This window comes from Salvelinus namaycush, chromosome 23 (assembly GCF_016432855.1).
Source record: "Salvelinus namaycush isolate Seneca chromosome 23, SaNama_1.0, whole genome shotgun sequence".
NCBI classification, from domain to species: domain Eukaryota; kingdom Metazoa; phylum Chordata; class Actinopteri; order Salmoniformes; family Salmonidae; genus Salvelinus; species Salvelinus namaycush.
The window spans coordinates 39,304,098-39,325,568 of record NC_052329.1 but is presented as its reverse complement, the minus strand read 5'-3'; the positions used below and the strand labels follow the sequence as shown (position 1 = coordinate 39,325,568).

The 21,471-nt window shown below is 45.8% G+C and overlaps 1 protein-coding gene across 4 annotated transcripts; it reads left to right on the top strand.

Moving 5' to 3' along the window:
• Nucleotides 1-487: 487 nt before the first annotated feature.
• LOC120018417 (CLK4-associating serine/arginine rich protein-like) lies at nucleotides 488-20,826 on the top strand. Of its 4 annotated transcripts, none has more exons than XM_038961608.1 (21): nucleotides 488-597; nucleotides 7,938-8,077; nucleotides 8,296-8,393; nucleotides 8,564-8,665; nucleotides 8,868-8,947; nucleotides 9,050-9,134; nucleotides 9,242-9,381; nucleotides 9,735-9,831; nucleotides 10,059-10,137; nucleotides 10,246-10,319; nucleotides 10,637-10,678; nucleotides 11,279-11,473; nucleotides 13,389-13,688; nucleotides 13,825-14,013; nucleotides 16,599-16,638; nucleotides 18,392-18,452; nucleotides 18,564-18,622; nucleotides 18,788-18,834; nucleotides 18,931-19,016; nucleotides 19,297-19,321; nucleotides 20,112-20,826. In XM_038961608.1, exons 2-21 carry the CDS (start codon nucleotides 7,979-7,981, stop codon nucleotides 20,155-20,157), a joined length of 1,944 nt encoding a protein of 647 aa, XP_038817536.1. In that variant the 5' UTR covers nucleotides 488-597; nucleotides 7,938-7,978; the 3' UTR covers nucleotides 20,158-20,826. The 4 variants fall into 4 exon arrangements, with proteins under 4 accessions (XP_038817536.1, XP_038817534.1, XP_038817535.1 ...); XM_038961606.1 differs by having other exon boundaries at nucleotides 20,109-20,826; XM_038961607.1 differs by having other exon boundaries at nucleotides 13,386-13,688.
• The last annotated feature ends 645 nt before the right edge of the window (nucleotides 20,827-21,471 follow it).

Below are 21,471 nucleotides of genomic sequence, written 5' to 3'. Positions count from 1 at the left end.
GAAAGATGTTGTGATGTTAGATTACCTGTTAGATACTGCTGCAAAGTCGGATCTAGAAGCATAAGCATTTCGCCACACTCGCAATAACATCTGCTAACCATGTGTATGTGACCAATAAAATTTGATTTGATTTCGATGGCAGCTGCGTAGAAGTACTTGGGTGTGTGAGATTTTACTGCAGGAAAATTGCAAGATGTTTTGAACAATAGTGTCCCGTCCTCCCAGGCTGCTGGCCTGGAGTAGGATCAGACAGGGCCAAAGTAGTGGAATAGTGGTGCGGTTTAAATGGGTGCAGGGTTAGCTGGTAGGGAATTTTTTTCACAAAGTGTAATTAATTTATACTACAGAAAAGCAGGCTGATGCACAGCCAACACAGTAGATGGCGGCATGCACCTATAACATGTGTTTGCGGACCGCCATAATACCAAAGAAGAAGTAAAATAAACAACACACAACTTTGACAACATTCCGCAAACGAAGAGTGGGCTTCCGGTCTGAAGGAGGTGTGACGGTAACGGGATGATATCGGCTGCCATCGCTCAGCCGAACAATTTGGAGAAACAATTTCAAGTGTGTGTTGGAGGTCTACAAAAACAGGTATCCTAATATGTGCCAAATAAATCAATGATTGCATGTACTGTATGTATACACAATCTTTCGAGTGCATTATTTCCGACCACACATGGAGGCCATCATTGCTAGTTAGCTTATGACTAAGTAGCTAAGAAAGAGCTAAATGGCTAGCTAGCTCACGTTAGTGGGACAGCAGTCATTGCGCTTAGTAGCTAGCAAATTCAGTAATCTAAAACGCATTTTCTGCAGACATGGTGTTTTAAGTCTGCAAAACAAATATCGCCGTACTTCTCGCTCTACTAGGATAGCTAGGTTAACGTTAGCTAGCTAGCGTGCTACACTTGTCCATTTAGTGATAAACAATTCACCATGTTTTGGTTGTGCTACAGTGCGTTGTAGGGGCAGGTCTCAAATCAAAATAAATGTGTATTTGTCACATGCTTCGTAAACAATAGGTGTAGACTAACAGTGAAATGCTTACTTACGGGAAAAATAGTAGCACGAGGAAATACACAATGAGTAACGATAACTTTGCTAAACGGGGTACAAGTACCGAGTCGATTTGCAAGGTTACGAGGTAATTGAGGTAGATATGCAAATATAGGTGGGGGTATTGTGACTAGGCAACAGAATAGGTGATAAGCAGTAACAGCAGTATATCTGATGAGTCAATGCCGATTGTCCGGGTAGCTATTTGGTTAACTATTTACTAGTGTTTTGGTATGGGGGTAGAAGCTTTTCAGTGTCCTAATGGTTCCAGACTTTGTGCATCGTTACTGCTTGCTGTGCAGTAGTAGAGAGAAACGTCTGTCTGTCTTACTTGGGTGGCTGGAGTCACTGACATTTTTTAGGGTCTTCCTTTGACACCGCGTGGTATAGAGGTCCTGGATGGTAGGGTGTTCGGCCCCAGTGATGTACTGGGCCGTATATACTACCCTCTGTAGTGCCTTACAGTCAGATGCCTTGCAGTTGCTGTACCAAGCAGTCTAGATGCTCTCAATGGTGCAGCTGTAAAACTTTTTGAGGATCCCATGCCAAATATTTTCAGCCTCCTGTGGGGGAAGAGGCATTGTCGTGCCTTCTTTACTACTGTTGGTGTGTGTGGACCATGGGTCATACCATGTCATTTCAGCAAACCATGACACATCCCATCTCAAATTTTTCGGAAATGTTTTCTGTAGTTAGAAACATAAGATTAGCATTGCTGAAATATTATTTACATTTTACATTTGAGTCATTTAGCAGACGCTCTTATCCAGAGCGACTTACAGTAGAGTGCATACATTTTATTACATTTCATTACATTTTACATTTCATTACCTTTTTTACATACTGAGACAAGGATATCCCTACCGGCCAAACCCTCCCTAACCCGGACGACGCTATGCCAATTGTGCGTCGCCCCACGGACCTCCCGGTTGCGGCCGGCTGCGACAGAGCCTGGGCGCGAACCCAGCCCAGCCTGGGCGCGAACCCAGAGACTCTGGTGGCGCAGCTAGCACTGCGATGCAGTGCCCTAGACCACTGCGCCACCCGGGAGGACACATATTTGGTTGTAATCCAATTTGATCTCTGAGAAATTAAGCTAATTGATCGCACCCAAATTGGCCTTTTTTAATTAATAGTATTTGCACAATATTCAACAAATGTAGTACCCAACATCAGATTAAGATCAAACTCCTTCCTACCATTGAGTAGGACATGAGGAATCCAATAAAATGGTCAAAAGCCACCCACAGACCCCCCCCCCCCCCCCCCCCCCACACACACCCAACAACAATCCCACCCCAACAACCAGTATGCAGGATCAGTTCTCTATGTTTGACAAGTAGTATGAAGCTGCAGCTTGGAGTATTGCTTCTTAATCCTTTGTAATGTAGCCTATTTCCTGTGAATCTGGTGCCGTTTTCCCCCTGTTTAGAGAAATTAGCCATTAAAGTCACTTGTATTATTTAGCATAAATTAGTGTGAAAGTACCATGTTTTGCCCACTTGATGCCGCTGTTCCTTCTACTGCCTCCACACCCTTTTATTCATTTTGCTGGTCTCTTGTGTTTATTAAATGAATCACAACATTTTCTTAGCAACTTTGTGTAGAAAACCAATAGCTTTTGCTAGCCAGTCCCTTGTGAAAGCAATTCAGTTTGTCATTTCTTAGCAACCTAATGCTTCAACCCAACTCTCCTTGAATAGACCAACAAATGGCAGCTCTCTGAGAGGGCTATCCGTATGGTGCAATTCTCCTATGAAGACTTTTCCTACAAGCCCAGAACTTTAATGGAGAAATGGGCTAGTGACTAAAATGTTGTGACAACCTTAATAAAATAATACAATTATAAACCATTGAATTGCAGTCAAAGCTTTTTCAATACAATTATTACTACTAATATGTGATAATTCCATTGAAACTAAATGGACGAAAGACTATCTTAGTGCTACGATGCTTTTGGGGAAACCCAGCCCAGCAAATTGGATAAAAGTAGCAGGAACAATGGAATCTAGTGGCCATAACGTGGTACCTTCACACAAAGTTATGGTAAATAGCGACTTCAATGGCTAATTTCTCCAAACGGGGGGGAAAGCATCAACAGATTCACAGGGAATATATTACATAGTATGAAGAAGCAATACTTCAAGCAGCAGCTCCATGCTACTTATTCAAGATGGCGCCGATAGAGATGGCAGCTTCGCTTCTAGTCCTTTGGAAACTGTGCAGTATTTTGTTTATTTAATGTATTATTTCCATACATTGTTAGCCCAGAAACAGGATTTTCAGTGCATCGCTCCAACAGGAATAAATATCTCTCCGGTAAGAAGAAGGACGACTCATGGTGTAATTGTAACAACATACAAGAACTCAAGTCCTTCTGTTCACCTGACCTAGAATTCTTCACAATCAAATGCCGACCGTATTATCTCCCAAGAGAACTCTCCTCGGTTATCGTCACAGCCGTGTATATCCCCCCGCAAGCGGATACCAAGACGGCCATCGAGGAACTTCACTGGATTCTTTGCAAACTGGAAACCATATATCCTCAGGCTGCATTTATTGTAGCTGGGGATTTTAACAAAGCTAATTTGAGAACAAGTCTACCTAAATTCTATCAGCATATCGATTGCTGTTCATGAGCAAGTAACACGCTCGAACATTGCTACTCTAACTTCCGAGATGCATACAAGGCCCTCCCCCACCCTCCTTTTGGAAAATCTGACCATGATTCCATTTTGTTGCTCCCATCCTATAGGCAGAAACTCAAACAGGAAGCGCCTGTGATTAGGTCTATCCAACGCTGGTCTGACCAATCGAATGCCACGCTTCAAGATTGCTTCAATCACGTGGACTGGGATATGTTCCGGGTAGCCTTAGATAATAACATTGACATATACGCTGTCTCAGTGAGTGAGTTTATAAGGAAGTGTATAGGAGATGCTGTACCCACTGTGACTATTAAAACCTACCCTAACCAAAAACCGTGGATTGATGGCAGCATTCGCGAAAACTGAAAGCACGTACCACCACATTTAATCATGGCAAGGCGACTGAAAATATGGCCGAATACAAACAGTGTAGTTTTCCCTCCGTAAGGCAATCAAACAAGCAAAGTGTCAGTATAGAGACAAAGTGGAGTCGCAATTTAGCGGCTCAAACATGAGACGTATGTGGCAGGGTCTACAGACAATCAACGATTACAAAAAGAAATCCAGCCCCATCGCAGACATTGACATCTTGCTTCCAGACAAATTAAACAACTTCTTTGTGCGTTTGATGACAAAACAGTGCCACCGACTAGGCCCGCTACCAAAGACTGTGGGCTCTCCTCCATGGCCGACGTGAGTAAAACATTTAAACGTGTTAACCCTCACAAGGCTGCTGGCCCAGACAGCATCCCTAGCCGCGTCCTCAAAGCATGCGCAGACCAGCTGGCTGGAGTGTTTACGGACATATTCAATCAATCCCTATCCCTATCCCATTGTTCCTGTTCCTTAGTCATTTAGTTCAGTTACTTTAGCTTTCTATCGCCCCGTAGCACTCACTTCTGTCATAATGAAGTGCTGTGAGAGGCTAGTTAAGGATCATATCACCTCCACCCTACCTGTCACCCTAGAGCCACTTCAATTTGCTTACTACCCCAATAGGTCCACAGACGATGCAATCACCATCACACTGCACACTGCCCTATCCCATCTGGACAAGAGGAATACCTATGAAAGAATGCTGTTCATTGACTACAGCTCATCATTCAACACCATAGTACCCTCCAAACTCATCATTAAGCTTGAGACCCTGGGTCTCGACCCCGCTCTGTGCAGTTGGGTCCTGGACTTCCTGACGGGCCTCCCCAGGTGGTGAAGGTAGGAAGCAACATCTCCACTTCACTGGTCCTCAACACTGGGGCCCCACAAGGGTGCGTGCTCAGCCCCCTCCTGTACTCCCTGTTCCCCCATGACTGCGTGGTCATGCACAGCTCCAGCTCAATCATCAAGTTTGCAGACGACACAACAGTGGTAAGCTTGATTACCAACAACAATGAGATAGCTAACAGGGAGGAGGTGAGGGCACTCGGAGTGTGGTGTCAGGAAAACAACCTCTCACTCAATGTCAGCAAAACAAGAGATGATCGTGGACTTCAGGAAACAGCAAAGGGAGCACCCCCTATCCACAATGACGGGACAGCAGTGGAGAAGGTGGAAAGTTTGGCGTTCCTTGGCATACACATCACAGACAAACTAAAATGGTCCACGCACAACAGCGCCCCTCTTCAACTCAGGAGGCTGAAAAAATGTAACCAGCCGGTGACAAACCCTCACTAACTTTTACAGGTGCACGATTGAGAGCATTTTGTCGGGCTGTATCACCGCCTGGTACGGTAACTGCACCGCCCTCAACCGCAAGGCCCTCCAGAGGGTGGTGCGGTCTGCATGACGCATCACCGGGGGGCAAACTACCTCCCCTCCAGGACACCTACAACACCCGTGGTCACAGGAAGATTATCAAGGACAATAACCACCCGAGCCACTACCTGTTCACCCTGCCAAGGTCAGTACAGGTGCATCAAAGCTGGGACAGAAAAGCTGTTTTTCAATCTCTATATCAAGTCCATCAGATTGTTAACCAGCCACCACTAGCACAGAGAGGCGGCTGTCTACCTACAGACTTGATATCATTGGCCACTTTAATAAGTGGAACACTAGTCACTTTAATGTCACTTTAATGTTTACATATCTCACATTACTCATCTCATTTGTATATAATGTATACTGTATCCTATCTATTCTTTACTATCTATTGCATCTTAGCTGCTCTGTCACTGCTCATCCATATATTTTATACTTATATTATTATATATACTTATATTTTCATCGTATTCCTTTACTAGATTGTGTGTATTAGGTTTTGTTGTGGAATTGTTAGATATTACCTGTTAGATACTGCTGCACTGTCGGATCTAGAAGCATAAGCACTTTGCTACACTTGCAATAACATCTGCTAACCATGTGTATGTGACCAATACAATTTGACTAGTCAGACATAGAGAACTGATACTGTATACTGGTTGTTGGGGTGGGATTGGTGTGGGTGGTCTGTGGCTGGCTGCTGATCATTTTTTATTTGATTGCTCATGTCTTACACATTGTTAGGAAGAATTATAGTCCAAATCAGATGTTGTGTACTATATTTATTGAAGATTATATGAATCCTATCAATTAAAAGGACCACTTTTAGTGCTATCAATTAGCTTAATTTCTCAGATCAAATTATATTTCAACAAAATAATGTTTCAGGAATGCTAATCTTATCTGTTTCTAACCACAGAAACGATTTCAGAAAAATTGGAGATGGTGGGTGTAAATCCTCTTTCTTGACCTTTTTTAAAGTGGAATGTTAATTTCTTAGTGATGTGGACATCGAGGAGCTCTCGACCCACTCCACTACAGCCCCGTCGATGTGGATGGAGACTTGCTCGGTCCTCCATTTCCTGTAGTACATGATCAGCTCATTTGTCTTGCTTATGTTGAGGGAGAGGTTGTTGTCCTGGCACCACACTGCCAGGTCACTGACCTCCCTATAGGCTTATTATCGTCATCAGTGATCAAACTTAATGATTGTGTTGGAGTTGTGCACGGCCATGCAGTCATGGGTGAACAGGGAGTACAGGAGGGGACCAAGCACACACCCCTGAGGGGCCCCCGTGTTCTGTGTCAGTGTGACGGATGTGTTGTTTCCTACCCTGCCAGGTCACTGAATTGAATGTTAATTTCTCTACCATAAACCGCCTCTAACATTGTTTTAGAGAATTTGGCAGAACGTTCAACCAGCCTCACAACCGCAGACCACGTGTAACCACACCAGCCCAGGAGTTCCACATCCGGCTACTTCACCTGCAGGATTGTCTGAGACCAGCCACCCTGACAGCTGATTAAACTGTAGGTTTGCACAACCAAATCATTTCTGCACAAACTGTCAGAGATCGTCTCATCTGTGTCCTCACCAGGGTCTTGACCTGACTGCAGTTTGGTGTCGTAACTGACTTCAGTGGGCAAATGCTCACCTTCAGTGGTCACTGGCACGCTCTTCACGGATGAATCCCGGTTTCAACTTTACCGGGCAGATGGCAGACAGCGTGTATGGTGTTGCGTGGGCGAGCGGTTTGACGTCAACGTTGTGAACACTGGTCCCATGGTGGCGGTGGGTTTATTGTATGGGCAGGCATGAGCTACGGACAACGAACACAATTGTATTTTATCAATGTCAATTTCAATCCACAGAGATACCGTGACGAGTTCCTGAGGCCCATTGTCGTGCCATTCATCTACCTCACGTTTCAGCATGATAATGCACGGCCCTATGTCGCAAGGATCTGTACACAATTCCTGGAAGCTGAAAATGTCCCAGTAGTTCCATGGCCTGCATACTCACCAGACATACTCAACCATTGAGCACGTTTGGATGCTCTGTATCGACAGTACGAGAGCGTGTTCCAGTTCCTGATAATATCCAACAACTTCGCACAGCCAATGAAGAGGAGTGGGAAAACATTCCACAATCAACATCCTGATCAACTCTATGTGAAGGAGATGTGTCACGCTGCATGAGGCAAATGATGGTCACACCAGATACTGACTTGTTTTCTGATCCACGCCCCTACCGTTTTACATTTTTATTAAGGTATCTGTGACCAACAGATGCATATCTGTATTCCCAGTCATGTTAAATCCATAGATTAGGGCCTAATGAATTTATTTCACTTGACTGGTTTCCTTATATGAACTGTAACTCAGTAAAGTCTTTTATTGTTGGATGTTGCGTTTTTTATATTTTACCTCAGGACAGAACCAATACCATATTACACTGTCTCCTCACAGCCACCGTGCCCCGCCGCGCCCCCACACCCAGCGGAGCCGTCATGTGGCAGGAGGCCCGCAAACATGAGCGCAAGCTGCGCGGCATGATGGTGGACTACAAACGCCGCGGCGAGCGCCGGCGAGAGTACTACGAGAAGATTGTAAGTCTCCCAGCGCGCTGCTTTGCTTTGCTTTTCTTGTGCAAAGCCCGTTACACTAATCATCAAGATCTGCACAACTTTATATAATCTGGTGTTTTAGTGCTGGGCTGGAACTAAAGCCTTTCACACCATATAGCTCTTCGGGACCAGGGTTGGTGATTACTGAATGAGGATTCCCCATGCTCTGGTGTTCTCCCTTTCACCCTTCTTCTCTACAGAAAAAGGACCCGGCTCAGTTCCTTCAGGTTCATGGCCGGGCCTATAAGATCCATCTGGACTCAGCCGTGGCGCTCGCCGCAGAAAGCCCCATCAACATGTGAGAAGAGAAACACGCACACAACAACACAGGACACGCATATGCATACGTGCCACCACGTCTTGCTTTTACATACGCAAGCGCAGGATATAACACACAAACGTACTTTCTGCACACCGTCGCACCACCTGAGAATACTAATCAGTATGTTATGTTCTCTGTTGCTGCAGGATGCCCTGGCAGGGAGACGCCAACAACATGATTGACAGGTTTGACGTGAGGGCACACCTGGACTTCATACCCACCTACACCCCTCCACTCCTCAGCACAGCGTAAGTGTGACTGGGGTCTCTCCTTCAGACTTCCTACCTTATTGCGCCACTAGTATGGCGTGTTCACTGATATGTATTATTACACACACGTACAGGTTGATTCGTTGTGGTTTGATGAAATGTGATATGAAAGGTCAAGATGTGTTTCGTGGGACCACTGTTTTTTGCGGAAACATATTGAAGTGCTCCTTTTGCGTTGCAGCACCGCAGAACAGGAGTCGGAGGAGAGGAAGTGCAACTATGAGCGTTACAGAGGCCTAGTGCAGAACGACTTTGCCAGCAGTGAGTATCCGCCGGTGTTGGTAATGCCACGTCTCTTGTGCCTCCCTCCCAGTGGGTATGTTGTTTTTCTGTGTTCTCTAACCTCCTGCTGTCCCTCTTCAGTCTCTGAGGAGCAGTGTTTGTACCAGATCCAAATGGACGAGCTCTATGGTGGCCTGCAGAGGCCAAATGAGGACGAGAAGAGAAAGTTAGTCCTATCCCATCTTTTCACATTCTCTATGGTTTCTATAAGTATGCGCTAATTTACAGGTTGTTTGTGTTGATTGTTAATAAGCCCCTCCCTCTTTTGTTTAGGCTTGCTAAAGAGAAGGCCACCATTGGCTACACATACGAGGACAGCACTGTTACGGAGCCTGGGGAGGAAGAAGAGAAAGGGGAGGAGGATGACTCTGAGAACAGCGAATCGGAGGAGGACGAGGGCATCCCAGACATTGGTGAGTCCCAATACCTTCTCACTCAAGCAAGTATGAGTTGTCGGGTTGGATGGACATGGGGCGTGTTCGACTTTGCAGCCTACTGCCGACGGACTGATCTACAAATGACCTTGCATCAATTTTTTTTTATAAATGATTATTTGTAGTTCAGTCACAATTTACCCATAATGTAGCATGTTGACTGCAATGGTGAACAAGCCAATGTTGCCAGGTCGCAGTTGTAAATGAGAACTTGTTCTCAACTAGCTTACCTGGTTAAATAAAGGTGAAATAAAAATCCCAGTAAATGGTAATGTATGTGGAATGTGATTATGTATTATTTTCTCATACCACTGTCGTGTGCGTGTTTTCAGATGTGGAGGTGGACGTTGACGAGCTCACCACGGAGCAGGAGTTGGATCTGAACAAGATGGCCACCCCATATGGAATGGCAGAGGGAGATTTTGTCAGGTCAGTCTGCCTGCTTCCATGATGTGTTTTTCAAAAAGTGTATGTGTTGACATTACATTATCGCTGGAGTCAATGGAAATGGCTGTTGTCGTTAAAAAAAAAAAAAACATTTAATGTTTCTATTAAATGACCAGTTGCTTTCATTGCGTCTTTTTAGCAAAGGTAATAAAACAGTCAAATGTTTGCTGTTAAACACACTGTATGTTAACTGGCTGACTGTTTGACAGGATGCTGAGGAAAGACAAGGATGAGGTGGAGGCCATTAAACACGCCAAGGCTCTGGAGGCAGAGAAGGCCATGTACTCGGTAAGAAAGAATCCGTGTGTGTTGCTGTCATGTCGATGATTGTTGGTAGGCCTATGCTTTCCCCTGATGATATCACTGACTGTGTGTGTGTGTGTGTGTGCCCCTTAGGGCCGTCGCTCTCGCAGACAGAGGAGGGAGTTCAGAGAGAAGAGACTGAAGGGCAGACAGATCAGCCCACCCAGGTAAACAGCGGTTGATACCAGGGTTTGGGGTCCAGCGTCGTCCGGGTTAGGGCCGGGGTAGGCCGTCATTGTAAATAAGAATTTGTTCTTAGCTGACTTGCCTAGTTAAATAAAAAATACAAAAATTGGTTTGCTTTGTGAATTTACTAGAATGAAATGGAATTGACCCCCAACCCTGATTTAAAAAGAAAAATATATATTATTTTTTTATACCATACGAGGTAACTCGCCTCATCCACTACCAATGTGTAGCACACAAATGGTGCGAGACACACTGTCACACCTCTTTAAACCCCATCTCTGTTTATGATCTCCAGCTATGCCAGGAGAGACAGCCCAACCTACGATCCCTACAAACGGTGAGTGGGAGGCCAACCATTTAACTTTCTGTCAAAGTTTTTCACTTTTTAAAAGTCCATCTAATACTATATTTTTTACAAGGAAAGTAAATGCACAGTCATCCTTTTGATCAGTGCTAACAACTCATGATGAACTGCTTGCTCGTGAGGCTGAGGTGAACTTTTAATCAGTAGAGATGGCACTGATGATTCTCCCCTCCGGCAGCGCGACAGGTAGCTTAGCGGTTAGAGCTAGTTCGAATCCCTGAGCCGACTAGGTAGAAATCTGCCCTTGATGCGAAATGCATCATACTATGAAACTCTATATGTTAACTTGATTGCTGTCACACCAGTGGACTAATTAAACAAATACCAAAATATTGTTTTTGAGTGGAATTTTCCTTTACCCCTAATTGCTCCAGGGTCGCTGTCAATAATGGCTGATCCCTGGCCTTGACCCCAATCTCTGAAGGTGTCTCAGGGGGAGTGGGATATGCAAAAAATGTCCATAAATGTCCATTTTACACCACACACTTGTACAGTTTACATGCTTGTACATGTGTTAAACAGGACAAATATAAGCACCCCTATTTGATTTGACCTCCTTCCTCTCCCCCTCAGGCCCCAGTCGGAGTCCAGTTCGGCGTCACGGTCCCACTCCCGTTCCCCAGGCCCAGAGAAGATCACATTCATCACCAGCTTCGGAGGCAGTGACGAGGAGGCTGCCGCGGCAACCCAAGCTCCACCCCCTGTCCACTCTGGCCACACTCCCGCCAACTTGCTGCAACACCCCGCAGGTCATAGCAGGGGCTCCCGGTCGGTAGCTTTCCCCTTCCGCTTTCCATTGGTTGTTTACTCCTGTCAGTCATGTTGCTGTTCAGTGACTACAGCTGTAGAAATTTGGGCTATAGAGATTTGGTAGGTGAAGTGGAGCTCAGATTTAGGTTAGTTTGTTTGACTTGAAGAGCTTACAATTCAAGTAGTGTGACATTTTTAGAGATGCGTGTTTGTGCGTCCCTAACAGCAAATTCTGCATGTTATTCTGTGTTATGGTAAATCAATGAGATCACATACAGTACCAGTCAAACGTTTGGACACACCTACTCATTAAAGTTTTTTTAGTTTTTTTTCTACGTTGCAGAATGATAGTGGAGACATCCAAACTATGAAATAACACACATTGTATCATGTAGTAACCAAAAAAGTGTTTTAAATAAACCAAATATATTTTGGTTTACCATTTGCCTTGATGACAGCTTTGCACACACAAGATAGCCCTATTTGGTAAAAGGCCAAGTCCATATTATGGCAAGAACAGCTCAAATAAGCAAAGAGAAATGACAGCCCATCATTACTTTAAGACGTGAAGGTCAGTCAATGTGGAACATTTCAAGAACTTTGAAAGTTTCCTCAAGTGCAGTCGCAAAAACCTTCAAGCGCTATGATGAAACTGGCTCTCATGAGGACCGCCACAGGAAAGGAAGACCCAGAGTTACCTCTGCTGCAGAGGATAAGTTCATTAGAGTTACCAGCCTCAGAAATTGCAGCCCAAATAAATGCTTCACAGAGTTCAAGTAACAGACACATCTCAACATCAACTGTTCAGGGGAGACTGCGTGAATCAGGCCTTCATGGTCGAATTGCTGCAAAGAAACCACTACTAAAGGATACCAATATGAAGAAGAGACTTGCTTGGTCCAGGAAACACAAGCAATGGACATTAGACTGGTGGAAATCTGTTCTTTTGGTCTGATGAGTCCAAATTTGAGATTTTTGGTTTTAACCACCGTGTCTTTGTGAGATGCAGAGTAGATGAACGGATGATCTCCGTGTGTGTGGTTCCCACCGTGAAGCATGGAGGAGGAGGTGTGATGGTGCTTTGCTGGTGATACTGTCTGTGCTATATTTAGAATTCAAGGCACACTTAACCAGCATGGCTACCACAGCATTCTGCAGCGATACTCCATCCCATCTGGTTTGCGCTTAGTGGGACTGTAATTTGTTTTTCAACAGGACAATGACCCAAAACACACCTCCAGGCTGTGTAAGGGCTACTTGACCAAGAAGTAGAGTGATGGAGTGCTGCATCAGATGACCTGGCCTCCACAACCACCTGACCTCAACCCATATGTGGGAACTACTTCAAGACTTTTGGAAAAGCATTCCTCATGTAGCTGGTAGAGATTGTTAACATTGTGCAAAGCTGTCATCAAGGCAAAGGGTGGCTACTTTGAAGAGTCTCAAATATATTTTGATTTGTTGAACACCTTTTGGGGGGGGGGGGGGGGGTTCCACATGATTCCATGTGTTCATAGTTTTGATGTCTTCACTATTATTCTACAATGTAGAAAATAGTAAAAATAAAGAAAAAGCCTTGAATGAGGTGTGTCCAACCTTTAACTGTTACTGTAGCTCTTAACATTAAAAGCTGCCCTATACACCTTTAGTACCACTCTCTTAAAGGCACCATGAGGTAAGGGAAAATGTATATGGCATGTACGCCGTGTGTCTATGTTCAGTATGGTTCACAAAGTAGCAGGAAGTCCTGCGCTCTACCTGTGTGTGGTTACATGATGATGATATGACCAAAAACAATGTACTGTAGCATTACTAGCAGCCTAACGAGAAATGAAGTAGATCAAAACAGAAATATAAACTGAGTCAAAGCAGACAGGATTAGAGCAGCCTGTGGGTCGTTGCTAACACATCTGTGTGTTTCTCTGTTCAGCAGACGCCGCTCTTCCTCCAGCCCTTCCTCCTCTTCCTCCCACTCTTCCACTCATCGCTCCTCCTCTCGTTCCTCCTCTCACTCACGCCGCGACAGACGCCACGGAGGAGGGAGGGATGGACGACATTCCCGGTCGAGGCGGCGCTCCGACTCGCGGTCCCGGGGCAGAGGAGCCAACGGAGGAGGGGGGTCACGGAGGAGATACGACCGGACACAGTCACGCTCCAATGACCGGGACAGGGAGCGAGAACGGGACAGAGACAGGGACGTGGGACGTCGCTTCGCAGCACGCAGACGCACACGGTAAGGCAGCCCAAACAAACATAAGCCTTTTCTAAATTCAGTCAATCATGAACTCAATGTCTCTTTTTTGTACACAAAAATAAACTGGTGGGCTTTTCGATGTTGTGCTGATCACATCTGTCTGTTCTCTTTCTAGGTCCAGCTCTAACTCTCGGCAGGGGGACCGTGCCAGGCCGGGGGGTGGTAGGCGGACTTCAGGAGGGCATCGGAGGGGGGTCAGCAGCAGCCCTAGCCCCTCCCAGTCCCCCCAGCCCAGCTGCACCCCCTCCCCCTCACACAGAGGAGGTCCGCCCTCTGCCACTGCTCTCTGTGACAAGCTGAGAAAGTGAGTCCACTGACACCTCTTGCTCACAGACACGTACGCATAAACACACTAGAGGTCTTTCACGGGTTCAAAAAGTTGGACCCGTTCCGAAATAGACCTGCGGCTTTCCCACCCGGACCCGATTGAAATTGCAGAAATACAATTTCAAATAGAAAGACCCGTTCCGAATGGACCCGAGAACAACTAGACCCGTTCCATATAGACCTGGTCGGATCCGAGTGAGGGAAGCAGCAGAAAAGTACATATTTAAGCTACTTTATTAGTCGGAGCTGATAATGCAAGAGAAGGGTGCCGCTCTAGAAGGGGTCAATGAACAGCATTCTCATATAGGTGTTCCTTTTGTCCAGGTGAGGAATGGCAGTGTGGAGTGCGATTGAGATTGTGTCATCTGTGGATCTGTTGGGGCGGTATGTGAATTGGACTGGGTCTAGGGTACCCGGGAGGTTGATGTGAGCCATGACCAGCCTTTCAATGCACTTCATGGCTACCGTCTTGAGTGCTACGGGGTGGTAATCATTTAGGCAGGTTACCTTCGCTTCCTTGGGCACAGGGACTATGATGGTCTGCTTGAAACATGTAGGTATTACAGACTCAGTCAGGGAGAGGTTGCCAGTTGGTTGGTCCGCGCATGCTTTGAGTACACGTCCTGGTAATATATCTGGCCCCGCGGCTTTGTGAATGGTTACCTGTTTAAAGGTTTTGTTGACATCGGCTACCGAGAGCGTTATCACAGTCATCCAGAACAGCTGGTGCTCTCGTGCATGCTTCAGTGTTGCTTGCCTCGTAGAAGGCATTTAGCTTGTCTGGTAGCCTTGCGTCACTGGGCAGCTCGCGTCTGTGTTTCCCTTTGTAATCCGTAATAGTTTTCAAGCCCTGCCACATCCAACGAGCGTCGGTGGATGTGTGAGCCGGTGTATTAGGATTCAATCTTAATCCTGTATTGACGCTTTGCTTGTTTGATGGTTCGTCTGAGGGCATAGTGGGATTTCTTACAGGCGTCCGGATTAGTGCCCCGCTCCTTGAATGCGGCAGCTCTAGCCTTTAGCTCGATGCGGATGTTTTCTGTAATCCATGGCTTCTGGTTGGGATATGTACTTACGGTCACTGTGGGGACGACGTCGTCGATGCACTTAATGATGAAGCCGATGACTGAGGTGGTATACTCCTCACGACCATTGGATGAATCCCGGAACATATTCCAGTCTGTGCTAGCAAAACAGTTCTGTAGCATCCGCGTCCTCTGACCACTTCCGTATTGAGCGAGTCACTGGTACTTCCTGCTTTAGTTTTAGCTTGTGAACAGGAATCAGGAGGATAGAATTATGGTCAGATTTGCCAAATGGAGGGCGTGGGGAGAGCTTTGTATGTGTCTCTGTGTGTGGAGTAAAGGTGGTCTAGAGTTTTTTTTTTTTTGTGTGTGTTTCTTTCTGCTCTGGTTGCACATGGGACGTGCTGGTAAAAATTTGGTAAAACTGATTTAAGTTTGCCTGCATTAAAGTCCCCGGCCACTAGGAGCGCCGCTTCTGGGTGAGCATTTTCTTGTTTGCTTATGGCCTTATAGAGTTGGTTGAGTGTGGTCTTAGTGCCAGCATCGGTCTGTGGTTGTAAATAGACGGCTACGAATAATATAGATGAGAGCTTTCTTGGTAGATAGTGTGGTCTACAGATTATCATAAGGTACTCTGCCATAGCTAGATTATTCATCATTCAATATGATTACAAATCAATTGTTATTTGTCACATGCTTTGTAAACAACAGGTGTAGACTAACAGTGAAATGCTTACTTTACGTCGTACCTGTCTTGACTGCATCAAACCGGGATAAGCTAGTTAAGCTAGTTAGCTTCCTAGGCTAATTGATGCCGCATGCGCTTTCTCGTCCTACACAGTTACAAATAGCAGCAACTCCATTCAGATTATTAAGTAGCAGCCTACCTGTTGGCTCTTGGTCGTTGTAGCCGATCCGTCTCCTTTAACTTTTAATTCCATCGTTTTAATTCCATCTTCCATTGATTAGATATCTCCTCACGTTTGCCCCACACGGAGGCTATATGACTGTAGCCTATTGCCGCTTTGATGTCTTATGATTGGCCAACGACGACCTGTACGTGCCACTCCCGTGACAAGCAAGAGCAGCAGCATAAATTCTACAATTTCTCTCTCTCTACTTCAGCAGTCGCGTTCAGATCTGTACGGGTCCTTCCAGACAAGTCAGTTAAAATTTACACGTACCTGATACCAGTGACAATCAGATCCGACCCAGACCCGTGATATTTAGTATTCTGGATCCGGACCCGCTCAGGTACCGGATTGGGTCTCTGGTAATCGGGTACAGATAGATCTGTGAAGACCTCTAAAACACAGACAGACTCACAAATATGTACACACACACACACAGCCTCCACCCTCATGTGCAGTTTAAAACAAACAGCAGCAATAGGTAGCTAATATTTTCCATAGTCTGTCCTACAGTAGGAGCTCTCTGATGAGAAATGGTGACATTTCATCCCGACTTTTCTCCCTCTCTCTCTCTTTTTCCCCATTTCTCTCTGTCTCTCTCCCTCTCTTTCTTTCTCTTCCTCCAGGCCTGATACTCCGGGTGGTAAAGAGACAGGAGCTGCCAAAGTCAGTAAGAATTTGATCTAGCTGGGTTTGTTGCTAAAGTCTACGCCTCCCTCACCCCTGACAGGCTGAGCTGGTTGTCCATCAGGCTGGGGATCCCGCCCCCCCGAATGCCACTGTGCACACAGAGAATGGAAATCATATGAAATGTCTTTTGACTGCCTCTCTCTGTGGAGCTTCCATTGTAACTGGTGACCTTACCTCCCCCTGAATGCAGTGTAGAGTTAAACCCTTCTCTACTCAGTTTAGAGTGTGGTTACAGGGAGAGCTTGCCTCGAAAGGGCAGAACCTACATCGCAGAGTGGTGTATGACAGAGACTTTTTCTGACACTTTTTTCCCCTCCTTATCCCTGAAAGGACTTGTGTTCCCAGCACCCTTTCTGTCACTTATGTAATCTGTCTGTTTTATGGATGTTGCTGTATTCTGCGGCACTTAACTGCGCTATGCAGAGTGTTGCGGTCAGACCAGAGAGAGAGAGAGTGTGTGTGTGAGCAGAGGTGTGCCCCCCTAAATCTCAATGCTGAGACGTTTCACTCTACAGGTAGACAACCCATTGCAGAGCTAGTGCCCTAAGACTGAGGGGAAAGCACTGATATGTCAATGTCAGAGGCTCTTAAATGGCTTCTTTTCCTTGTCTCCTTTCCTTGTCTCCTCTCTTCCATCACCACTGATCTGAAAGGACTGGGTAAGTGAAAGCAAAGTAGTAGTAAAGGAAGCCATATAAGAGTAAAGGGGGGAGAGCGTAGTCTAGAGTCTGGGTGCGTTCCAAAAGTCTTAAGTGACTTCCTCTCCTCGTCTCCATTCTTTCATCTGCACTGACGGTAAAGAACTAGATATGTGAAGGCAAAGTACTGGTAGGCATACTCTATATTTATTTAAATCGCCCATGTTTCAGATCAGCTAAAGTGAAGGCGACTCAGGAGAGGAGGCCATTTTAGGCTGTTAAGCACACCCCTGCTATGTAGTGAGGTCGGAGCTCAGGTGCATGCAGCTGGCCGAGCAGTGAGGGGGGCCTGGGCTTGTCTGAGCAGGCAGGAGAAATACACCACCACACCTCTCCACCCAGGACTAACAGCACACACTGTTCCCTGCTGCTTTCCCCTTAGAGACACGCCACTAGACTTTGATATTAACCGCTCCAGTACAGGGGATTCACAGGGAAAGGAATACATCCGAGTTGCCTGAATAGAAAGCGAGCGTTAGAGGGAGGGTAAATTAATTCTGTAGGCATTTTGGCCTGTAATGTGTGCTTGTCTATCCACGAGCTGAATTCCTACCTGGCCAGGGAGTGTCAGCAGGGAATGTACAGGGGAGGGGAGGGCTGCTGGCGCTACTTGTGACCAACATTTGCCAGACTTTTCTGTTCTTTTTTCAACTCTTACCCTTAGCTGTCCTCGCAACATTCACATGTTATGTACATGGAAATACATAAGAAATGTATACTTAGAGTCCAGTTCCATGTAATGTGATCCTGTCCTGCTACTGGGTACAACAGCTGCGGGCACGGAGTTCGGCCTCCTCGCCGCACGTAGCCGGCTCTACCAGTCCAGCAGAAAACAGGACAGGAGATGACAAACAGCTCACGTTATTTACGACTGTATACCGCCACCTGACAAACCATGGCCTTACCAGCTGCTATATGGGGCAATGGTGGTCCTATAGGCACCCCAGTCCCCTTAATTCCACACACACACACACACACCCTGCGCTCCTGCCCTGCGAGTGTGTGTGCTGATGCGTGCCTGTCTCTTACAGCCCAAGATGACCCCGCAGGAGAAGCTGAAGATACGCATGCAGAAGGCCCTCAACAGGCAGTGTGAGTAGACAAGACTGGACTCTGTTTGGTCAGTCTCACAGTTGCAACTCATTTATGCTGTGTTTGTATATGCATATTCATCCTTCCACTGCTCTCCTGTTTCTCCCTCAGCCAAGGCGGATAAGAAAGCAGCCCAGGCGAAAGTCACTCAGCAGGAAAATAAGCGAGCGGTGCGTGTGGAATCGTGTTTGTTAACTGCTAGCCAGCCCCCCCCCCCCCCCATTATAGCATAATGTGTGAAGTTTCCTCTTGAAACAGACAGTTTACCCCTAAGACAGTCCTTTGATATATATGTTGTCGTCTGCCATTGGCCCTCGTGGCTGTTTGCTTTACAGGAGCGCGAGGGAGAGCTCAGAGCTATGGCACGCAAGATCCGTATGAAGTAAGACTGTGTGTGTGTGTGTGTGTGTGTGAGTGAGTGATGCTGCATTGTGGTGCCGTATGACTCTGGTTAAACGGTGGTGTGTGTGTGTCCCAGGGAGCGTGAGCGTCGGGAGAAAGAGAGGGACGAGTGGGAGAGACAGTACGGACGACAAAGCCACTCGCCCTCCCCATCTAAATATGGTGAGTTCAGTGAGTCACCCCTTACTGTTATATCATTGTTAAATCCATGACGGGAAGTGTTCAATTGCACACCTTTGGGAAAAGGGTGTAGAATTGGGACGCAGCCCATAAGCCTGTGATAGTGGCTCAGTACTAGTTGGCAAATCCAATTTGATTTGTCACATGCGCCGAATAGTGGCTCAGTACTAGTTGTGACAGTGTTGTTATTGAACTTTCTGGCAGGCTGTTGTGTTTGTGGTCATTCTTTCATCAGAGTGTCTGTCCTCTGTCTGTCCCTCAGGTCGCGACCACAGCTCATCCAGAAGGTATGTGAAAAGCCACAAGAGTCTCTACTCTTGAGGAAGGATGTTGCCTCTCACGCACTTTATCTCAGTAGCACATCGTAATGTCCCTCTGCGTTCTGTCACAACTCTTTCTCGCACTGCGATGGGGAAGTGTAAGATCACTGAAGTCCATATTCAGTTTAGAGTGATTTAACACAATGTTGAGCATATTTTCCCTTTCTGTAACGCTCACGATCTCCAGTGTTCTATCTGTGACTCACAGGACAGACATACTCTCTTTGTTTCTCTCTCTCTCTCTCTCTCTCTCTCTCACCCACTCACTCACTCACATTCAAACTCTTTTGTCCCAATCAAAAACATGCATACTCTCTGAGGGCTGTTAGGCCCCCTCGTCCCTAGTCCTCCCTGGGGAGTGTGTGGCCTGCCAGGCCGACTGTGGTAGTGGGGACAAACTGAACCCTGAGTCTCAGTACATCAGAAACAGATGAGGCTTAACACTGTCAGTCTCAATACTCTACAGCAGTGCTGCACTTAGACCATGTGTGCTCGAACAGAAAGATGGTAGTTTTAGTCAAATATGATACAAGCTAGCAAGTACCAGCAAATACTGGAGGGCAACTGTTTACACCAGGAAGAATCCAAACATTGTAAAGAAAGTTATGTGTTGTGTAATAACTGGCTAGTCATGTCCAGTTTGACATACAGCAGTATATATGGTAGGTCATGTTGGGGGTAGTGAATGTACTGCGGGGTCCAAGCGAAGCACTGTGTCACCTGAGACTCACTCACTCTTTTCTCGGGTTTCCAGAAGGTCCCGGTCCCGTTCCCGGTCGAGGAGTCCATATTACCGATACTAAACACACCGTTGGGACTCACCAACCCCCACACCCCTCCTCACCCTCTCCTCTGCCTACTCTTCCAGTGAAGAGATGAGAGAAGTGGGGGACAATGTCCTGAATGGAAGAGTGGTAGAGAGACTGAATGAGAGAGGGTAGAGATGGAGAGAGGAAAATGGAGGAACTGAATTGGAGGCCGGAGATTGCTATGAGTGACGGATTTGTATGTTGTTATTGCTGACAGCTTGTCACATCTGGACACATTTTAGTATCTCAGTAATTCTGCATACATATTCTCTCCTTTATGATGGCCCTAGGTTGTTTTTTCTCTTCCATCTCTGACTGCTCTTTCCCCCGTTCCCCTCCATCTCTCTCTCTCTGAGAAGGGTGTGTTGGCATCACTGTCTTATCACAGGAATAGGATGTAAAAGAATCGGATTGAAATTTGACCTTCATCTGTGTACATAATTTTCTTTGATTACAAATGAGTGAACATTAATGAAATCCTGAGGGGGTGTAAAGCCCAATGTGTGAGTATGAAAAATAATTTGTATGCCATGCCACCCCAACTGCTCACCCTGTGAATTGACTTGATTGTACTCCTCTGAAGTATTTTTTTGTTTTAGTCCAAATATGATAAGATGTCAAACTGGGAAGTCCAAATAAAATGCACAAAAGTATCTGATGTAGGTCTATTGGTTTGGTGTGTCTTTACTTGGAACGTTATCTCTCATACATGCATTATAAAGGTGCCCGAGGCATAACTTCACTATTGAGGCTTTGTTGAGACAAGAAGCAAAGTGTCTTGTCCAACACTTGATTAAAGTTGTTTGGGCTTGGTTATATTAAAGTCAGTTACCAAACCAGTAGTTTGGTTATTGTAGGTAAGATTCAGTACTGTTTAGCATTTACAATTATACAGTGTATAATGCATTTTTTTTAAACTGTTGTGCTTTAGCCTACTGGTAAGATCAATTCACTAAGTGATGAGTGTGACTGCTGATATCTTATGTCGGCATTTATAAGTACTACTTTTAGCCACCAGGTGGCGCCAAATAGCTGGTTTCGTCAAATAACACATTTTGTCCGCATGTGTTACATTGTCAAACGTACTGGTTACGTTGTTGCAGCTAGCCATTTACAATGTTTACCACAATACTTGTTAGCTATATTGTCTCCTAACCTGTCTGAATAATTTTCCAAACAAGATAGGCTAGAGCCTAGGATACTTAGTTTGCCTTTGTAAAAGTTTAAGGTCAGGCCTATGGGTTTTCCCTGCCACTGTATTTTATGTCCCGTTTGGTGAATAACGAAAGGAGAAACTAACAGACAGTT